This window comes from Pyxicephalus adspersus, chromosome 3, assembly GCF_032062135.1.
Source record: "Pyxicephalus adspersus chromosome 3, UCB_Pads_2.0, whole genome shotgun sequence".
Taxonomy (NCBI): domain Eukaryota; kingdom Metazoa; phylum Chordata; class Amphibia; order Anura; family Pyxicephalidae; genus Pyxicephalus; species Pyxicephalus adspersus.
In genome coordinates, this window is record NC_092860.1 from 135160577 (window position 1) to 135175808 (window position 15232).

A 15232-nucleotide genomic window follows, 5' to 3' on the forward strand; every position below is an offset into this window, starting at 1 on the left:
CCAGTAGTCTTTCATTAAAAAATATATTAACTGTATCCTTTTGATACTGTCAGTGATTTATGAATAGCAAAAGCTGCTGAAAATCCTTTGGAAGAGTAGAAAGTTTTGCATTTCAATAGTGACTTTATTTGTCTGTCTGGAATTTTGCTTTAATTGTTCCCATCCTCTACAGTTGTGTCCATTGGTTGACAAACATTCCTGGAAATGATTCCAGTGGGCGACAACAAGTGTGGGGGGGATATGACAGGGACAGTTGATAAATGTATATACAACTCCTGTTCCAATATCAGACATCCTCAAACCAGGTGTTATGGGGTAAGGGAACTTACTCATACCATGGAGCAATGACAACAGGTTGAAAGTATTTCACATGATTTAATGCAGTTTACAAAAAGAACTTTACAAAAACTTTATAAGCCAATGGTAAAGAATAACATAAACTGCTATGTATTGTGTATACAATGTACATATAACAGTATTGGCCATATAATGCGCCTTTAACATTTGGGAACAGGAAACCACCAAGGTCAGTAAGATATGAATAGAATATGCAACAAGCGAGAAAGGAAGGCAAACATGAAGCATTGTATGATCTTTATAGACATCGAACAATCACAAGATTTTCCAGATACTGTACATTCCCCCACCTGTTCCAGTTACTCAAGCACACCTACTAATTGACCGCTATGTTCATTTTTTTTTAACTTTTTTTTTTTTTTTTAACTTTTGTACATCTTGAAAAGTGACAATACTATATGGCGTCTTTCAGTAATGTTTTAGCAGCAATACCTTAGATTTCTAACACTCCAATAGCATAGTGAGGGGCTTGACATGTAATGCTTAGATACATATGATTTTTTTCTTCTATGGACAACTAATTTTCAACAAACAAATGAAGGTGAAAGTGTATATGTAGCCTTTCCATTTTAGTTTTATTATTATGAATGTAAATAGCACAAATATAATACTCAGCACGATATAGAATTTATTGTCATGTCTGTAACTGTCCCTCAAAAGAGCTCACAATTTAATATTCCCAACAAAGTCAAAAGCCAATTTTGGGGAAGCCAGTTAATCATTCAGTATATTTTTGAGGTGTGAAAGGAAAACCTCCCAGAGTGCTCAGAGGAAACTTAAAAAACACTGGAAGAACATACAATCGCCTTTAAAGTAAACCCGGCTGAGATTTGGCCCACAGAAAGAATGCTAGCAATTTAAATGGCATCATGCCATTCCTTTCCTAACAGTAAGAAAGGATTAAAACCCCTGTTAGGGGAGATCTCCATTTACTTTCTGCCCCAGAGATGCAACAGGCCATGAGAAAGAACATTAAAAAATAAAGGAAAATTCCAGAGATAGTTATCTCTGAAAAAGGTGTCCCTATTGTAGGAGTTCTTCTGACTTCTAGTTCTAGCAACAATTCTATCATTGTAGATTTATGATCAATTGTTTTCCTGTGACAACAAAGATGAGGACCAATCTTCCTAGCAGGGTCACAGCAATAAAACTTGACAGATGGTTTAAATTTCCATTACTCTATCCAAACATGCCATGCCATGATTCAATATGAAATACTTCTTAAGTACTAATATTATTTTACATTCACATTTATTTATACTTAAATAAAACACAATGAAATACAGTTTGTTCCATGTAGTAAAACTTAAAATAGATTGATCACTGCAAGTAATATCATGGATCATTCAAGAAAAAGTCACTATCTTCATCGCACTTCATCATCAGACATAAAGCTCTCCAACAGTGCCCATGTAGTGGAATCACCTGAAACCATTTTCCACTTTAAAACCCATAACAACTAAGCTAAAAGTACCTATTCATATGTTCTTAGCTTCCAACTGTTCTTTATTTGCAAGTTTGTACCTTATGTGAAAGCAAAGCCTTCACCCCTTTCAAATGTCCTTTTTGGTTAGATCAATAAACGTCTATAAAATGCATTATTTAACTACCAACAGTGTTATACAACCCAAAATCTTTCATCCAACCTCTGTTGTATTCCATTAATATGTCATTGGCTTATGTGCATGCTGCTGAAAGTTTCTTATTCAGAAAGTTGGAAGGTTTATATGTTGCTGCTAAGACCATTCAAAATCCTTAGATAACCTATTCATGTATATTGCCTCTGAACTGAAAGTCCATTTGGTATGAACATGGAGTTCTTTATAGTTTATGGGATATGTAGTTTTAATTATATGGCTACCCCTAACAAACCAGTACTAAAGCCTGATTTATTGAAGCGCTCCAAGGCTGGAGAGGATACACTTTCATCAGTAAAGCTGGATGATCCAGCAGACCAGGAATGTTTTTTTAAAAAACATTTGCTATTTGTTAATTTACTAAGCAAAGGGCATTTTTAACAGGAAGTCCGCACTGCCAGCCCCTGGTATTACTTATTACAAGTTTCTTTTAATCAATTTTAAGGAGAAACTTTAAAATAGTAAAAAGAGAATCAGTGGTTATGTGGCACATATAACCCTCTTTTCCTAGCAATTGCCTATGGGCAGCATGGTGGCTCAGGGGTTAGCACTCTGGCCTTTGCAGCACTAGGTCCCAGGTTCTATTCCCAGCTAGGACATTATCTGCATGGAGTTTGCAGGTTCTCCCCTTGTCTGCGTGGGTTTCCTCCCACATCCCAAAACATGCAGTTAGGTTAATTGGCTTCTCCCTAACAATTGACCTTAGACTACATTAATCACATATGACTATGGTAGGGAAATTAGATTGTGAGCTCCTTTGAGGGACAGTTAGTGACATGACTATGGACTTTGTACAGAGCTGCTTAATATGATGGCGCTATATAAATACTGTATAATAATAATAATAATTGAGTTACCCAGCTCCTAAAAATAGAGTGTTAGCTTCTGGACAAACTCATCACCATGCAGCCCAGTAATGGCAGATCCCAACATTGGATAGGAGTCTCAGCTGTGACATATCACACAGATACATACACAACCATCCACACAGGTTCCGTTATAGATGAACTCCAGGTTCAAACACTTTCATTTAAATATATTCCTTAAAGGCACAAAGGATATAAATTCATTTTGTGTGCACCAATGTTTTATGAAACCCAGTTATTACCTTGTAAAACCAGCAATGACATCATCACAGTGCTTTATATAGCAGAAACAGAGCTAAGGGAAGGGCCCAAAAGGTCTTCCCAATAAAGGTTTTCTACAGAAAACTATAGGAAAAACTTAGGGGAGAGAACAACAGTGACAGGTCTACTACAGGTAGCTCCTGCCCAAAAGTTTCTGGAAAAAAACACACACAATACACCATAATTCAAGTAAAAATACACATGCTTCTTGCTCATACTTGATTTAATTTTGCTTTGCTGAAACAAAAAAAATGTTGTAAGGTTAAAATGTTAATGCTTCTGCAAGATACTAAACCAGTAAAACCATATACAAAATAACCAGCAAATCAAGATTAATAAACCTCCATGCTTTATCTCATTTTTTAGATACAATCGTATACTTTCTGCTTTAAACACTTGCTGGTTTTGATACCCAAATGTGAAAATAGTCTGTTTTTGACAGAATTTGAGTCAGTAGATGTTATCAGGATAGGAAATGAGTAACTCAATAACTTGCTCAGCCACACAGTAGATGACCTTGTGATTTTCAACCTAAGCTTCATAAATTGTTAGATACAAGAATTGACAGGGGCAAGAATAAAGCAAAGAACAGGTCTGTTGTCTGCATGTAAAAAGAACTTCCACCAGATGTGAAGACATCTGTTTATTAAAAGGCAGAACAGGTAAAAGTTTATTGGCTGTTGGTGTAGGAATATTCCAAATTCCATTCTACAAGCCATTCACCTGGTCCACTCGACAATCCAATTCTCTAATTTTAATTTTGCACTTCTAATGGAATTAAAGTGGACTCAAGAATTGAAGACCTTCTTTGGTATAGTAAACATCCAGGGGGGTAATTTGTGCCCCTCTGGATGATGTGAGTGTGCCTGGGTGCTACTAAGCATCAAAGCTGTATATCTGCAGCTTGACATCCTATTGGCTGTCTTTGACTGCTAGCCTCAGAACTTTTTCAGTGAGATTTAGTTAGGTCACTACTATTCTGATTACTGATGTTCGTGATGTTCAATTAAGATGGCTGCCTCCACGGTGCAGAACTGGGGCTTTTTTAATCTTTTCAGTTCAGTTGCTCTTTAAAAACAGAAACTTATCTTTAATAATACAGGTAGTCCTTGGGTTACACACAACATAGGGACTGCAGGTTTGTTCTTAAATTGAATTTGTATGTAAGTCAAAACAGGCACATTATTTTAATAAATTCAATTAGGACAGATGTTTGTCTCTACATATTATTTATTTTTTACCTTTCTGTGCATGCACTGCGTGGTGTCAGTTACTGTATAAAATCCTCACTGTGAGTAATCAAAGCAAAAAAAAACTTTATGGAGCCTAGATATTCATTAACTTCTGGAGCAAGCCGTGCTTTGAAAAGAAACAACTGCAGAGTTTGTCTTGGTCATTAAAGAATTACAAGAGGTTGGAGAATAGCTCAGCCCTTAAAATCACCCACAACCTCATCTGTGTTTACTAAAAGACTTCTTCTGCAAACCGCCCCCCTGCACCCCTCTGTCCTGCACACAAGCGAGTAGGGAAGCCCCATTCTTATCTAGGAGTCATCCGTATTTCGGATGTCTTTAACTTGGGGACTACCTGTACTTGCCTTGCACACTATCCCTATAGACTAACTTCCTTAGCTATCCTCTTCTACCTTGTGGTTTTAAGGTTTTTCCAACCAGCTTTCCATTCATGTATATCTGAGGCTATCTCTTTCATTCTTCACAAGTCTGGTTTCTAAGTCTCCACCTAGAATATCATCTTCCCACTTTTTGGGTGTCTGTTCAGTTTAAAGGTCAGCCTTCTGTGTACCACTCAGATCTAGGAATTCTGGATATGAAAAGGAGATGATCTGGGAGAATAGCTAGACAGACTGTAGGGAAGCAGGCAGAAGGGAAGGTTGATAAATGAGCTGACATATGTACTACCAACAAACATGCCAAGGCATCAGGCTGAAGCCTAGTCAAGGAGATTGTAGAATACCAGCATCAGGCCAACAAAGAACAAGACAACGTGCTTAGAACAAGGAAGGGTTTGTGCTAGGAAGCTAGCAAACAGAAACAGGTCAATATGGGTTGGCAGCAGATGACCAAAAGACAAGAAAAGAACAAGATAGATGATGAATCATTCAGGACTAGATGGTCCACCAGCTCAGCCTTTTGACTCATGTAACATTGCACACATGAACCCACACATGCACACATCCAGGCCATGTGAAGGGTGCGGACCAGGTACAGGAGATAGGTACACCTCCTACCCATACTTTGTGAGTGCCAAAACCATCATAGTAGTTCCCTTTGCCAATTCCCCTCAGAATTGGTTCAACCTCTACATTTTCCTCTAGTTCTATATTATGTCTTTTTTTGGCTTTCCCTCAGCTTGCTTTGGGAACTCTATCTCCATTGCTTTGTAATATGTGCACTTCATTAAAAGTCCATTACTTACAGCTGTACATTGACTTTATCATATAAGAATTATGAACATTTTTTGTTCACTTTGTAACTTCTGTTTTTTCAAGAAAGCCAACTTTGATGGTTTTGAGGAGATGTCAAGCTGCTTTTATTCTGTAATTTAATTCCTCTTCAACAGGAATAATTCCCTTTAATTACAGCGCCTCGATATTTAAATGTATAAACCTGGCTGATTAATGGATTTTGTAGTGTTATCTGGTGCTGCATGACATCCTTTGCTATCTGAGCTGTTCTGTATTTAAGATATTCAAGTTTTCCTATAGTATATTGACTGTCCAAATACTACAAGTTTATGTGCAAATGATAATTCAGATTTAAATGTATCCTACTCTTTACAATGGAATCAAACANTCAATTAAGATGGCTGCCTCCACGGTGCAGAACTGGGGCTTTTTTAATCTTTTCAGTTCAGTTGCTCTTTAAAAACAGAAACTTATCTTTAATAATACAGGTAGTCCTTGGGTTACACACAACATAGGGACTGCAAGTTTGTTCTTAAATTGAATTTGTATGTATGTCAAAACAGGCACATTATTTTAATAAATTCAATTAGGACAGATGTTTGTCTCAACATATTATTTATTTTTTACCTTTCTGTGCATGCACTGCGTGGTGTCAGTTACTGTATAAAATCCTCACTGTGAGTAATCAAAGCAAAAAAAAACTTTATGGAGCCTAGATATTCATTAACTTCTGGAGCAAGCCGTGCTTTGAAAAGAAACAACTGCAGAGTTTGTCTTGGTCATTAAAGAATTACAAGAGGTTGAAGAATAGCTCAGCCCTTAAAATCACCCACAACCTCATCTGTGTTTACTAAAAGACTTCTTCTGCAAACCGCCCCCCTGCACCCCTCTGTCCTGCACACAAGCGAGTAGGGAAGCCCCATTCTTATCTAGGAGTCATCCGTATTTCGGATGTCTTTAACTTGGGGACTACCTGTACTTGCCTTGCACACTATCCCTATAGACTAACTTCCTTAGCTATCCTCTTCTACCTTGTGGTTTTAAGGTTTTTCCAACCAGCTTTCCATTCATGTATATCTGAGGCTATCTCTTTCATTCTTCACAAGTCTGGTTTCTAAGTCTCCACCTAGAATATCATCTTCCCACTTTTTGGGTGTCTGTTCAGTTTAAAGGTCAGCCTTCTGTGTACCACTCAGATCTAGGAATTCTGGATATGAAAAGGAGATGATCTGGGAGAATAGCTAGACAGACTGTAGGGAAGCAGGCAGAAGGGAAGGTTGATAAATGAGCTGACATATGTACTACCAACAAACATGCCAAGGCATCAGGCTGAAGCCTAGTCAAGGAGATTGTAGAATACCAGCATCAGGCCAACAAAGAACAAGACAACGTGCTTAGAACAAGGAAGGGTTTGTGCTAGGAAGCTAGCAAACAGAAACAGGTCAATATGGGTTGGCAGCAGATGACCAAAAGACAAGAAAAGAACAAGATAGATGATGAATCATTCAGGACTAGATGGTCCACCAGCTCAGCCTTTTGACTCATGTAACATTGCACACATGAACCCACACATGCACACATCCAGGCCATGTGAAGGGTGCGGACCAGGTACAGGAGATAGGTACACCTCCTACCCATACTTTGTGAGTGCCAAAACCATCATAGTAGTTCCCTTTGCCAATTCCCCTCAGAATTGGTTCAACCTCTACATTTTCCTCTAGTTCTATATTATGTCTTTTTTTGGCTTTCCCTCAGCTTGCTTTGGGAACTCTATCTCCATTGCTTTGTAATATGTGCACTTCATTAAAAGTCCATTACTTACAGCTGTACATTGACTTTATCATATAAGAATTATGAACATTTTTTGTTCACTTTGTAACTTCTGTTTTTTCAAGAAAGCCAACTTTGATGGTTTTGAGGAGATGTCAAGCTGCTTTTATTCTGTAATTTAATTCCTCTTCAACAGGAATAATTCCCTTTAATTACAGCGCCTCGATATTTAAATGTATAAACCTGGCTGATTAATGGATTTTGTAGTGTTATCTGGTGCTGCATGACATCCTTTGCTATCTGAGCTGTTCTGTATTTAAGATATTCAAGTTTTCCTATAGTATATTGACTGTCCAAATACTACAAGTTTATGTGCAAATGATAATTCAGATTTAAATGTATCCTACTCTTTACAATGGAATCAAACAAGACAAAAAAATGGGAGTAGGTTGGGGACACACCCTTGATGGACGTCTCTCAGTATTCTCAGTTATAATTGTTACTATGAATGCAAATCTACGTAGTTTGTGTAAAACTTTTCATAGCCTTTATTAGGTTTCTTTGACATGTGTATCTTCTAGCATTTGACATAACCCCTTTCTTTTAATCTATATTTAATCACATTTTTCTGGCTACGTGTTATGATGTTAAAAGAAAACCTGGTTTGAGTACCATTAGATGTTTTTAGATGCTCTACCATTAGATGCTCTCAGCCTTCTTTAAGTCACTCTTGTGTGGAAGTTTCCCAGTATACTTAGAGTTATATTCTTCTTTTAAGCTATGCACACAAGTGCAATAATTGTCGTTGGAAAGGATTTTTCAGGATCCTTTCCAACAACTAATGACTGCACAATGCATGAACAAGTGTTTTACATACAGCACCATTCTGCTCTATGGAGAGCAGAGGGGGAGAATGACAGAGTGGCACCCCGCTGTGCTCTCTCCCCCTTCACTTCTATTATGATCGTTGATCGTCCATTGTCCATAGATCCACCAGGACGGTAGTTCAGACAATGGACGAGGAGCGCTGTACACATGCCAGATTCTCCAATATCGGCCCTAAGACGGTTATCAGACGAGAACCACTGCACGTGTGTACCCAGCCTTACAGTCCACATTATCATATTTCTTAAAAATAAACACTATACTGTGCCTTGAGACTTGCAATCAAATAGTTGGAGTTCCTTAAGCATTCAGATACGCCATTATATTGCTACAATCCCACATAGCTTTCACCATCATACAGGAGCTTAATAAGAAAGACTTAAACATGTGTTTTTACTACTTCCTTTCCAGGTAGCTTATGTTAGAGAGTAGGAATCCTCATCCCTTATGCTCCTGTAATTAAAACTAGGGTACCCATTGGATTTTAGAGGACCATTTTGTGGTTCCATGAAGTGCAGGCTCCAAATTTAATACAAATTTTTATATTATTGGTTATAAATTTATTGGTCGCCTAATTCATTGTCACTGTAGGGATAATCTCTCTAATAGAGCTCAAGATAACAGTAAATTTAAACCAGTAGAGGTTATAAATGTTCACAACTCTGAGACTAAAAGTTTTGTCTGGACACACACAGAAAATATTTAGGGGCTCATTTATATTCTGCAATTATTGCTAATAGTGTGCCACTGAATAGTTGTTATGCATGCTAATATGTTTGCAATGTGGGGGGGGGTTACAGTTTTTTATACAGAGCCCTGATTGATGTACTGTCTAGAAAATGCTAAGACCTCTATAAATATTTTGATCTCAGGGTCCTATAGGATACTTCAGAATTCCGGTGGGCTTATTTTCTGCACAAGAAGGCTAGCAAAAATACTTCCCTGTCTCACTGATGTTATTTGTTTTGTATCCACATTCTTTTGGCATTCAGCATACACCCATGTTCCTTGTTTAGGTTTTTTTGTGTTTCCACCTGGTATCATCCTTTCTGTGACCATATTATCCATTATCCAATGGATTTCCATTGGTTGTGCACACCCCTGTGTGTTTATTAGTTTTGTGTGAATTTTAGAGCAGGGGTGGGCTTTTTGGTTCAGGGGCCACAATGAATTTTAAAATTTGACAGATGGGCCGAGATGGATATAAATTATGTGTAAAACTGGGCTGGATTAATACGTTGTATTTGGTCCACAGGCCATAGTTTGCCCATGCCTGCCCTGCAGACTAATGTTTTTGCCTTTTTTTTTAAAAAGATGTGTCTTTCCTTTTTTTTCCAAGTTTGTTCCAAGTATAAAATAATCATTTTGGCCATGCTCATTTAGTGTCTGATGTGTTTGATTATCAATGTTTTACTGGCTGCATATTTCTCTTGCATATTATAATTTATCTTGAGTTTTATTTTTCTGTTTACTGTTTTAAATTTCTTCATTGTTTTACCGATGAAATTTGAATTGTATATCTTTTTCCATTTGTTTTGTTTGTGAGTGACCTTGTCTTGTCTTTATTAGGTTATGTGCTTCATTGAATCTTTGCTGTAAATCAACAGGAATGGATTACTTTTCAAAAATTGTGATCAGAGAATTATATATTTAAAATGCTATTTGTGAAAGTCTTATATTTCTGAAAGCTGAGAATGATTATGATGATTTATAGATCTATAGTTCAACATGAATAATATAACAATTTTTTTATCATTTTACCCATACAGTGAATCATGGCAATCATGGTCAAAATCAGGTAAGAGACCATTTCAAGATCCTAGAATGATCAATAAGTCAAATATTGCATTGTGTGAAAGGCTTAGATTTTATTTATTTACTAAGATTTAATAATAACTCTAAAAGAAATTCAAAGAAGCAATAAAAGTAGGATTTGATAACCTTGTTTAATTAACTAAATGGTCCATATAGTAAATTTGAAGCAAGGTTGATCATTGTAAATGACTAAAGTTAGCTCATCCCCTGAAGGATCTTTACAGTAAGAACCCAGAACACGTGGAACAAACTTCCCTGGGCTTTGGTATAAGCCCGTGCTGCGGACTGTGCAAAAAAGGGTTAGTCGTGTGTGTCTTAATGCACTATATATCAATGGATTTTAATATTCATACGAAATAACACTGATTGTTTTTCTCGGGGGAATCTAATTGCCTGAATTAGAATGAAATTTTTCCTTACTGAAGCAAATTGGAGCTGCAAATTGAAGTTTTTAAAGTTTTTTTCTACCTTGCTCTGAGTTATCAGTAGGGTTCTAAAGGTGACAATAATTGCATTTTTTCCATTTGTATGGAAATACAAATTTTCCAAATTTAGTACTCCTTACTAGTGTACTTTAACATTCATAATTTTTTTCTCCAGTCAACTTTATGATCCATCTGACACTACAATTTCCCCAAATTTTGATGAGGTGTAGTGGTGGTACTACAATGAAATGACGGTGATTCTGCCAACGTCACTACAGCCATGGCTTAGGTTGTGGGACCTTCCAGTGACTGTAGCACCCCCTCCTTTAGCCCATATAGGCTGAATAAAAGTACAGTGCCATTTTGTTGCTTGTTGAGTGTTCCGCAGAGTAATGCTCCTGGTGACAACTAATCTCTTTACCAGAAAAAGCCCCAGCCATCATTGGCACTTGTGAGCAGAAAACATTTTGTGCCCAAAGTAATACCTTTTTGCTAGAATTACCTCTTTTACACAAAATGTTCTTCTTTTACTGGTCCTAACCAGGCTTTGAATATTGTAAATGCCATAAAAGCTACTAAGACTGTATTTTAAATTAAAAAATAATTTTTTTTGAGTTTGTGTGGGTTTCTTGCAGGCACTACAGTTTCCTCCCACATCCCAAAAACATGGTTAGGGTAATTGGCTGTAACTTAAAATTGTCCTTAGACTGTGTTAATGACTTATGACTATGGTAGGGACATTAGATTTTGAGCCGCTTAGTGACATGACTTTGTAAAGCGCTGCATAATATGTTGGCGCTATATAAATACAAGAAAATAATAATAATAATCATAGTCAACAATCATTCAGGAGAAAAAAACCTTACTTGTATCCCAAGTTGTTATGCCTAACGGTAAGTCCTGCCCTTGTCTCGGAAGTCCCTCTTCCTAAAATCATTTTTTTAAATAACAAGCAGACCAGAAAGGATTATGTAGCCTGATTTGTAAAGACAAATTTATAGTATTGTCACAAATATTTCTTTTATTTTTATGTGCAGGTTTTTAATACATTTACTTGGGATTTCTGTACTGTATTATGTCTTTATTCTGGTTTCTCACTGTTACAGATATCAGTTAGCAGTATAAACTTTCCTGGAGTTGTTCAGTAGACACACATTACACAGGCAGAGAACATATATACAATTCAGTACACATAGGGCGCACATTAATAGCATACACATGCTTCACAATACCTCTTGTTAATGTTGTGGTAAATTATTATTATTAATATTAAACAGGATTTATATAGCGCCAACATATTACACAGCGCTGTACATTAAATAGGGATATGTTGTTAGAAGAAGGTTTCTATTTTTGCTCTATACATTACACTGAATTCTTATTACACGTAATGCACTGAGCTTCACATGTGGGTGTATGTTGTATTTCAGCAGGGATGTTGCCAATTATGAGGGCTTGGTTGGTTCACAAGTACTATGTGCTCAGTAACACACATGAGACACGGAAAAACCTCCAGCTATAAACTCTTTGTAATCATGAGCCATAATAAAAGTCTTTAACAACATGGAAACATTACTACTTACAAATGTGGAGTTCAAAGGTCACACAAAGCATTAACAACAACCAAAAGATTAAGAGGTCAAATCCTACAAAGGGGGTTATGTATAAAGGAGTTTTAAAATATAGAGAGAAACACTGTGGCTGCTAATGTGGCTGATTGGATTTGGACCAACTGCAAAATTATTCCTAACATCTTGCATTTAGTTCATTTGTTTTTATTATCACAAAGCCCAGTTTAGGGCTCCTGGGAGCCTCTGGTTAATGCACACAGGCAGCAAAGTTAACTTTCTCCTTGCAAGGGATAATTTACATAGTTTAGTGCACTGGTGGTCTGCGAGAAAACGTTGGGGGTCTGCGGCTCTGGCCGGTGCACCCCCGAGCAGGGTAAGGAGAAGGGTGGGTTGTGTCCCTTGACATACCTGGCCCACCAGGCTACGTCACAATGACGCCACTATGGGGGAAGTTTCTCCCTCTTTAAATGACACCCGGCTCCCCACGTATGCGCGGTTAGGAGCCGGTAATTTTAGTGGCCCGCGGAACCAAAAAGGTTGGCGACCACTGGTTTAGTGGAAGGGGTTAAAACTTGTGAAAGATTAGGATGGGTGAAGCTAGCAAAACTTCCTTTGTAGAGTTAATATTCACTTTATATGAACAGCCTAACACTCTTTTAGAAAATCATCCCCACTGTGTACACGTAGGAATTATCAAACACTAAGTTAGAGACCTGTTATCGTATAATGAAACAAAAAACGACATTTTCAAACTGGAATTTAGTTGAAATGGAAGTAAACCCTGTGTTATAATCTAGTCCCTGTTCCTTCACAGGGCACCACAAACTTCTTCTTTATTTGCTTCCTCTTTGCAATCATTGGCCATCTTGATTGGCAGGGCCAGATTAATGTATCACAAAATGTGTGAATTTATTTATTCCCGGCATGTGCAGCTTAGGTTTTTGGCCAGAAAGCTAAATTGATCAGGCAGGTAGAAGGGGTTATTACCTGTCCCTTTCTGCAGTAATGATCTACCTGGCCATGTATTTTTAAAAGTGGAACTTTTTCTTCTGCTTTAAGAGTCTATCTCTTTATAAATAAATAGCAAATTTAGTGGCATGTATTGTACATTTAAAAATAAATAAAACTAAGAAATTTAAGTCCCTTTATTACTTTATGAACTCAAAATTCATAAATTTGTCATTTTTAGTAAATTAATTTATATAAAAAATATAAGGTAGATCGAATGTGTACATTGCCATCTAGTGGTCTAATAAAGGTTATACAATCATTTTATTTTTATTTCTACTCTAGTTCTACTACTATTTTTTTTAAATGTATTATTACCGTATTTGTTGTATCAAGAAAAGTATATTGCAACAGGAAGAACAGCTAATGAAAAAAAAAAAAAAAACGTGGTAACTAAAGTAAAGAATTAAAAAGTGTTTTTATAGCCACCTCTGTAAGGAACCATTCTTTCCATTAGACATTTTTTTCCACTGACCACCAAAAAATTGGTTTTGGAAAATTATTTCAAGGGTAAAAAGTTTGGGAAAGACTGTATAGTACTCTATCTATGATTTTGGGTAGAGAAGTTTGTTCAGTGTTTTTACATAATTAACAGGAAAGTAATACATTTTTGTAGTCCACTAATATAATTATTATATTGTCTTTACTTTTTAATTGATTTGATTATTTAAAGTCATTAAAAAACAATTAATTAGTTCTAATATATATCTTGATAAGGTGACTTATACTGCTTTTGCTTGGTGGTTCAAAAATTAGATTCATTATTTTTGGGAGCAACATCAATTGCCCTATAGTGCATTGCCATGTGGTGCAGTGATAGGCTGGAGGAGATAAATTGTTTTTTGACCATTTGTTAGCTTATAATAAAACATGAACATGTTATCATTAAAACAGTGTACACATTTCATTGGTCCTGATTTAATAAAGCTCTCCAAGACTGGAGAGGAGAGACTATCATGGGAGAACCTAGATAATCCAGCAATCAGAAAATGGATTTCCTAAAATCATTTGCTATTAGTTGGTAAATGGATTTAATCCTGGACCAGATCCATTCCAGGTTTGCTAAATCACCCAGGTTCTCCCATGTTAGTCTATCTTCATCAAGTCCTGGGGAGCTTTGATAAATGAAGCCCATTGTGTGACTATGAAGGACATCAGTGAATTGTTGTTCAGAAACTTAGAAAAGAAAAAAAGCGCTTTTACAATAATATCACAATGCTAAAAAATTATTTGGTTGCTGTCTTTTATTTCGATAATATTCAGTAGGTGTCAGAGCACCGTAGGACAAAGTGATGAAATCATTTCCTTCAATAGGACTTTATAACTCTAATTGCAAATTAAACCTCAAAACACATGATGCTGATAATAGTTCATAGTCTGGCAATATTGTTCAGATAATGAGAATATCCCACAAACCGTCTTTAATTTATTCAGAGATTATTTTTCATTATTACAACAGTAACAAGTATAAAGTGAATCACAGCAACAAAACTGTCCAAGAATGACAGTGACCCAGTGACTGATTTTACACAGTGCATCAGTGTGGTGATCAATGGAGTGAATGTTACTCAAATTGCTGGCCTCTGGGAAAAATCTCATATTAAAATATTTTATTCATCCCCCCACTCTTCTTGCTGGCTCTATTCCCTCTTCTCCCCAGTCTGATAACCCATTGTCTCTCTGCTGCTTCACTCTCCTTATTTCTCTGTCTGTGCTCCTGCACCTTTTTTCTCTACTGATACTTTCGGGTGACATTTCACCCAATCCTGGTCCCCCACACAGCCTCCCCCTTCCATATACTCTCAGTAAGACACTCCCTTCTCCTAACCTCATCCCCATTCACCCTACCCATAAGTCCTTACCCCCTCTCTCTGGCAGTCGATGGAATGCCAGATCTGTTGGCAAAAAATTAACCTCCATACATAACCTCCTCCTTTTTAAATCTCTCAACTTCCTGGCTTTCACTGAAACTTGGCTTTCCTCCTCTGACTCTGCCTCTGCTGCTGCTCTCTCCTATGGAGGCCTGCAGTTTACACATACCCCCAGACCTGGCAAAGTAGAGGGTGGTATGGGTCTCCTTCTCTCACCTAACTATACATACAGAGTCCTTCCTACCCCACCATCTCCAATTTTCACCTCATTTGAAGTCTCTGTCCATCTCTTCAGCCCCTTACCCCTCATTGTTGCTGTTGTTTAACCCCCCCCCCCCCCC

General features: G+C 37.1%; 1 protein-coding gene across 3 annotated transcripts in view; it reads left to right on the forward strand.

Moving 5' to 3' along the window:
• Positions 1-15232, forward strand: part of CLNK (cytokine dependent hematopoietic cell linker) — a 72162-nt gene that overhangs the window by 7826 nt on the left and 49104 nt on the right. For all 3 annotated transcript variants that reach the window (XM_072406438.1, XM_072406437.1, XM_072406436.1), the window contains exon 3: positions 9971-9999. In XM_072406438.1, coding sequence (XP_072262539.1) covers positions 9971-9999 — 29 coding nt within the window. The remainder of the gene's footprint in view (positions 1-9970; positions 10000-15232) is intronic.